This window comes from Nestor notabilis, unplaced genomic scaffold (assembly GCF_000696875.1).
Source record: "Nestor notabilis isolate BGI_N333 unplaced genomic scaffold, ASM69687v1 scaffold20387, whole genome shotgun sequence".
In the NCBI taxonomy this organism is placed as follows: Eukaryota; Metazoa; Chordata; class Aves; order Psittaciformes; family Psittacidae; genus Nestor; species Nestor notabilis.
Genome location: NW_009937273.1, coordinates 5,862 through 12,624, shown reverse-complemented (window position 1 = coordinate 12,624; position 6,763 = coordinate 5,862). Strand labels below are relative to the sequence as shown.

At 56.5% G+C, this 6,763-nt stretch overlaps 1 protein-coding gene across 1 annotated transcript; it reads left to right on the top strand.

Moving 5' to 3' along the window:
* GOLT1A (golgi transport 1A) lies at nucleotides 1–1,484 on the top strand. The gene is made up of 5 exons (XM_010018753.1): nucleotides 1–25; nucleotides 564–655; nucleotides 774–952; nucleotides 1,046–1,109; nucleotides 1,446–1,484. The coding sequence occupies exons 1-5, from the start codon at nucleotides 1–3 to the stop codon at nucleotides 1,482–1,484; spliced, it is 399 nt and encodes a 132-aa protein (XP_010017055.1).
* Nucleotides 1,485–6,763: the final 5,279 nt, after the last annotated feature.

Genomic DNA, 6,763 nt, shown 5'->3' with positions numbered 1-6,763 from the left:
ATGGTGTCTCTAACCGACTTCCAGCGTAAGCAGATGGGGGGTGGCCGTGTCCCGGCGGTGCTGCCCATTCCTGTGGGATCAGGGGATGCTCTGGGGCTGGAAGCTGCTGGCTGGGGTGGTTGGGGCAGGAAGAGGGAGCGATGGCAAGCCCAGTCGGGGGGATGCAGTGGCTGGGATGTGGGGACCAGCACCGGGGTCCTGCAGAGCGGGGTCTTTCTCCACCATCTGCCCAAGGTCTGTATCAGGAGCAGCCACCCTGATGCTCTCATCCAGAGAGCATTCCCAGCCTCTCCCACCAGCTGCCTGTGCCCTTGGTGCCACTGTTCAGAAAGATGCTGGAAACAGTCTTCCCATTGGTTTTCATCTGGAAGCTCAAAGGGGGGTTAGGGAATCACCAGTGTCCCTGAGGCTTGGGCAGGTGGAAAGGCTGTTTCTAAGCTTTGGAGACAAACCCAAAGCTCATTTGTGGGACGGAAAGGGCCAGGGAGGTCCTGAAGACACCCCCAAGGTGGGACCTGAGCTGTGAGCTCCAGCCTCCACCTCAGCCCTCCTGTCCCCCACAGGGATCGGTGTGGGACTGGTCGGCTTTGGGATCTTCTTCGTCCTTTTTGGGATGCTCTTGTACTTCGACTCAGTGCTCCTGGCCTTTGGGAACGTGAGTACAGTGGGACTGGGGTCCCTATCCCAACCCACTGCAGGCACAGATGCCCAGGATGGAGCAAAAGGTCGAGCTGCAATGGGCTTCCCTGACCTGCTCCCCTTCATCCTCCCAGATCCTCTTCCTCTCTGGCTTGGTCTTCATCATCGGCTTCAGGAGGACCTTCACCTTCTTCTTCCAGCGGCCAAAGCTGAAGGGCACCAGCTTCTTCCTCGGGGGGGTCATTATTGTCCTCATGCGGTGGCCAATCCTGGGCATGCTGCTGGAGGCTTATGGCTTCATCACCCTCTTCAGGTCCGTCCCATGCACCCAGCCGTGGTGGGCTGCAGAGCGGGAGCTCCTCGTGCCCTGCAGCAGAGCTTATCAGAGACTTTTGCTTTGATACAGGAGCTTCTTCCCTGTGGCTTTTGGGTTTCTTGGCTCGCTGGTGAACATCCCGGTGCTGAGCAAGGTGAGCAGGGTCTGGGCATGGTTCACACGGGCTCATGTGAGTCTTGGCCTTTGCAGAACTTGGGCAACGTCAGTCCTGTTCACCATGGTTGGGAGTGGACAGGGGAGGTCACCACAGTGTCTCTGCAGCCCCCTGGGGATGCACTGGAGGATTTTGACTGGAGAAGGGAAGGTCCCTGTGCCATGACTGGAGGCAGCACAGGGACCTTCTCTGCGGACCTAGATGATCTTAAGGTCCTTTCCAACCCTGTTCTATGATTCTATGACCGGAGGTGGCACACGGGTCTTCCCACGGCCACGACTGGAGGTGACTAATCAGGTTCTGTCCCTGTTGCAGCTCTTGCAGAAGGTGGGAGACAGCAGCTCTATGGTGTGACCTGCAAGACGGGCCCAGTCACTGGAGGTGGGATGGAGCGAGCCCTGGGTCCAGCTCTCCCACTGTGAGCTGTTGCCTCTCTCAGCCCCAGGACCCTTGGCACTGACCAGAGCCACCCTGCGATGGGGATGGTGCCTCAGAGGCAGCTCCTGAGGAGGCTCCGGCACCAGACGTTGTTCCAGATGGGCTCTGGGACTATTTGTGTTATTTTATGGGTATTTTGTCTTCCCCTGTTGAAAGATTTAATTAAAACCTGTGTCTGAGACCAACGACTGGAGGTGGCACATGGATCTTCCCATTGGAATGACTGTAAAAGGCAGAGGGATCTTCCCATCGGCATGGCTGGAGATGGCACAGGGATCTTCCTGTGGCCACAAATGGATGTGGCGTATGGACCTTCCCATGCATATGACTGGAGGTGGCGCAGGGACCTTTCCTGAGCCTCATCCAGCTCAGGCAGCCCTGCTCGCACTGGCACTGCCTTCCCATGGATCCCATGGGAATGCGGGCTGCGGAGAGCAGAGCCTGGGGAGCCACAGGAGAGGATGGTGGGGGGGGTTAGGAAAACACCCATTAAACCACATTAACATGCCATGACCTGATCCGAGGAGGATAAATCACCCCGGTCCCATTCAGTGACCAAGAAAAAGCAAATGATGTGGGGTTATGAATTCATTGAGGTGCTGGGGTGGGAGAGTTGCGGCGCTGGGATCCCTGAGTGTTACGGGCCAGGACTGGTGTTTCCCATAGACCCGTTTCCTGTGGGATGAGGCCAGGCTGGAGCAGAGCCGGGATGAGCATCCCTTGGTGCAGGGGCCGGCTGCTCACAGGGAGAGCACCACAGGGAGCTGAGGACAGCGCAGGGCTCTCCCAGCCTCCCAGCAGATGATTCCAAAGGAGGTGGTTTGTTCCTCCTCTCCCCAGGAGCGCTGCTGGAGAACTGGTTGGAGAGCTCAGCGGGTCTGTGCGATCAGAGGCACAAGCTGAGTGGATGCGAGCCAGGTTTCTATGAGCACTTGGGAAGCTGGGTGCAAACAGGAGTTTAATTAAACCAAGGCAATCACATCAAAGCCGGTCCCTGTGTGGATGCCCCTCTTAACTGGCAGGAATTAATTAAGGAGTTGGCGTTAAACCTGTTCCCTCTCGATGGAGGCGCAGCCTGATGGAGCTGGTGGCTCTGCCTGTGGCACTTTGGAGCTCCTGCACCATGTTTGGGCCAGGTGAAAGCAGAGCTGGGACCTGCTCTGGCTGCTCAGCTGCACTGGGGGAACTCATTTGGGCTCCTAAACCCCAGCCCCAGCAGCCAGGATGAGCCCTGGGATCCAATGGATGAGCTTCCAGCAGGTACAAATCAGGGCAGCCCCTTCCCCAGGCTGGGTATGGTTGTATTCATGGGAAGGTCTGGCTCAGAGGAAGCTGCCCCTGGTTTTGGGGACTTTGCCTTTACTTTGAGTGCAGATTGCAGCAGAAGACTCTTGAGAAGGGTTAAAGAGAGCTTCCTGGCATCAGCCTGGCTGTGAGCAGGAGGAGGGTAGAGTTGGGTCAAGCTCCCCTGGTATCAGGGAACAGCTTTGATGATAAAGCAGAGGGATTTGGAGCGGAGCGAGAGCTGCTTGTGGAGGAGGGATGGGAGAGGAAGTATGTGCCTGGATATCATAGAGGTAAGTGAAGGCTGCAGCCTCCCTAAAGCTCCTCTGCCATTCCTGTCTTTGCTTCACCCCAGCTGAAAGCTTGTACTTGGGCTGCAGAGCAACTGGATGCTGTAAGGTGCTATTGGTTCACCCTGCTGGGAAAATCAAGCCAGGCTGGAACATCATGGAATGGTTTGGGTTGAAGGGACCTTAAAGCTCATCCAGTTCCAATCCCTGCCCCGGGCAGGGACACCTTCCACTAGAGCAGGTTGCTCCAAGCCCCTGTGTCCAACCTGCCCTTGAACACTGCCAGGGATGGGGCAGCCACAGCTTCTCTGGGCACCCTGTGCCAGCGCCTCAGCACCCTCCCAGGGAAGAGCTTCTGCCCAAGAGCTCATCTCAATCTCCCCTTCGGCAGGTTCAAGCCATTCCCCTTGTCCTGTCCCTACATCCCTTGTCCAAAGCCCCTCTCCAGGTTTCCTGTAGCCCCTTTAGGCACTGGAGCAGCTCTAAGGTGTCCCCTTCAGGAGCCTTCTCTTCTCCAGCTGCCCCAGCCCAGCTCTCTCAGCCTGGCTCCAGAGCAGAGCTGCTCCAGCCCTCGCAGCAGCTCCAGGGCCTCCTCCAGACTCACTCCAGCAGCTCCACGTCCCTCTTGTGTTGCCCCAGAGCTGGATCAGGGCTGCAGGGGGGGTCTCCTGAGAGCAGAGGAGCAGAATCCTCATCCCTGGCTGGCAATGAGGGATGCTCCCCACCAGGCTTCAGGCCCAGGGAATGGTTTATTGCAGGAGGCACATTGTCCCTCCGGTTCAGTGAACTGCTGGTTCTCTGTGCCCTGCCAGAGCAGTTCTGGTTTCAAGCAAACACTTTGAGTGAAGCCCTGGCTCCACTGACATCAGTGGCCTAGTTCCCCTGGTGCTGGTGCCATCCAGATCCTCCTCTAAGACCTACCCAAAAGCTGCTTTTATGCTCGAGCTTTTTGGTCATCTGGAACCAAGGACCTTTGGAAGGCCTCTGTGTTTTTACTAGCAACAGACTCATGGACTAGAAAAGAGTGTGGGAAGCGCAGAACTGTGCCTACCTTCTTGTGCTGCTGTACAAGATCCCTCAAGGAACAAGGCTGCTCAGTAAAGCTTCCTGATGAGCCCCATTTAGAGAGGGAACTACTTAATATTTCAAGTTTTATTTTAAGAAATGTGCTTGTTCAGCCCAGCACTAAAGGAACCCATTTATCTTGCAGGAAAGCGTTTCTTTTTCTCTCTCTGGAAAGCATTATCCCTGCGTTTGTTCCTGACTTGATCATTTGACTCCTTGAAAGCAGGCAAGGAAATAACAGAAGAGCTTTCCCCTGCTATTTCCAGATGAGCTGCTCTTTATAGGATACATAATTGTATGAAACCCCAGCCCTTTGCAGCAGGTTCCCCACAGCATTGCCTAGATGGAGGCTGCAGCCTTACCTAGTGGCCTGTTACCTTCAGTAACTGCAAACTCAGGTTTAAGTGATGCTTTGGTTAGAGTTGTCGGGTGCTTTGAGGCTGCTTGGGAAGAGTTGAGCTTCTTTCCTGATGCTCTGGGTCTCCTGAAGGGCTGGGGATCAAACTGATGTGGTCCAGAGCTGGTTACGTCCCACTGGTCCTTCCCCTGGGCACCGCCTGGCCCTCGGGCTCCTTCCTCCTCCCCTCGTTCCTCTAACCCTGTGCACAGAACCACCCTTTGCAGGTTATTTAAGCCCCATGTCAAGTCTTTCCCATGGACCAGCTGCTCATCCCTGCTGGCAAAGGTAACTGGAAAATGCCTTGAGGGGATTTTCCTTGCACAGGGGGAAGTACTCTGTGCTGAGGAGCATCCTCAGCCCTGGTGCTGCCAGCGAGGCAAGTCAACCTCAGGGCTAGCACTGGCCACTGTAAGATAACAACAGGCTTGGGTAAGGTTGTTTTGCCTGTTTATGCCTCCTTTTCCCTTCCAAGAGGGTTGTGGTGTTATTCCTGTGGCAGGAAAGGGTTGTTTTCCTGCAGGACTCGAGCAGGCTGGTGCTGCCTTTCCCCTGGTACCCACTGCATCCTGCTCTGGCTGCCCCATGGAGAGGAGTCCATCTGTCCCTCCTAGGAGAAAACCATGTCCAGAGAGCACGTCCAGCTCCTCAGGGCTCCTGCAGATGTGTCTCTCTTGGTCATGGGTCAAACAGGAGCTGGAAACACTGGAGCCCCACGGCCCTGTGTCCACCTTCCCTTGGCTGATGTGGCCCCTTTCCTTGGAAGTCATGCTCAGCCCTGGCCTCTCCCTTGGGGAATGATGCTCGGCAGAGCTCATGGGATGCCCGGGAAGTGGATTTATGTCTGTGGCTCCCCACCATGTTTTAGCTCCTGACCCCTGCACCTCGCTGCAACCTGTGCCAGGGCATGAGGGTCCCCTGAGTGACGCAGCACCGAGACCCAGCGTGGGAAAGGACGTCAAGGCTGGGGGGAGCGGGGCTGCAATGATGGGGCAGAGTCTGCCGAGGTCAGCCTTCCCCTGGCTCCAAGTGCCGCTGCCAAAATCCCATGGGGAAAGGAGATGTTAAAGCCCCAGTTTTGGGGAGAAGCTGCCTGTAGCTTGTGGGGTGTCCCCTTCAACTCCAGCATCATGTCCCCTGGACAAGGGTGGCAGCAGCGCCTTAAATCCCATCCTCAAGAGCAGCACCCCAGTGTGGTTGTGTAACTGGGGGTTTGAGGCAGGGGCAAGTGTGTCGTCAGGTTCCTTCCAGGAACATTTTTATTGCTTTTGCAGTCATTTCCCACTGAGGCTTCCTGAGGTCAAGTGCTGGGCTGGGAGCCACGGGGCCTGATCCAGCACCCACCACCCTGCACTGGGCACAGCCGCCTGTGAGCTGGGGACCAGTGATGTGCCTGGAACAAGGAGTTCCCTGCAGCCCACGCTGAGCTTTTTGAGCAGCATCTCCCTTCCAAATCACAGGGCAGGGCTGGGCACAGCAGCTCGGGCACCCAGAGCCATGCTGGGCTCCTCCGTGCCCTGCTTGTGCCGGGGAGTGGAGAAAGGGCCATTCCTCCTGGCTGTGATGTGCCTGGCCAGGCTGTGGATACTCTGGTCCAATATCTTATGCAACGACTCTTGCCCAGAGAAGCTGTGGCTGCCCCATCCCTGGCAGTGTTCAAGGCCAGGCTGGACACAGGGGCTTGGAGCAACCTGCTCTAGTGGAAGGTGTCCCTGCCTGTGGCAGGGGTTGGAGCTGGAGGAGCTTTAAGGTCCCTTCCAAACCATTCCATGGTGATTCTATGAGCTGTGATGAGTTTAGCCATTCTCTTCCCCAGGCTCTGCATTAAGGCAGCCTCAGGGGGCAGGTTCCCACCCGCTGCGCTCAGAGCAGCCCCATAAGGGCAGTAGGATCTGGTGGGCTTGCCATTGGTGTCCCCATGGCCAAGGGGGCTTTGGATAAGTGATCTTTGCTGTTGCCACCCCAGAGCTTTGGGGAAAACCCTGTTTCTCTGCAACATGGAGCTCGGGGACATCTCCTTGGCCACCTAGACCTGAGCCACCATCAGCATCTTCATCAGCATCACCCACCAGCTCTCCTAATTGACACCAGAGGTGTTAGTGCCCTGAGGCATCAGCAATGGCTGGGCACTGTTGTGTAGCAGTGCTATTAACTGCAAG

What these genes read in the sequence shown, in the direction of transcription:
- GOLT1A (XM_010018753.1), top strand. Translation starts at nt 1, where the DNA reads ATGGTGTCTCTAACCGACTTCCAGC. An exon ending in GGCTTCATCACCCTCTTCAG is followed by an intron (nt 953 to 1,045) that starts GTCCGTCCCATG and finishes GCTTTGATACAG; the next exon opens with GAGCTTCTTCCCTGTGGCTT. An exon ending in ACATCCCGGTGCTGAGCAAG is followed by an intron (nt 1,110 to 1,445) that starts GTGAGCAGGGTC and finishes TCCCTGTTGCAG; the next exon opens with CTCTTGCAGAAGGTGGGAGA.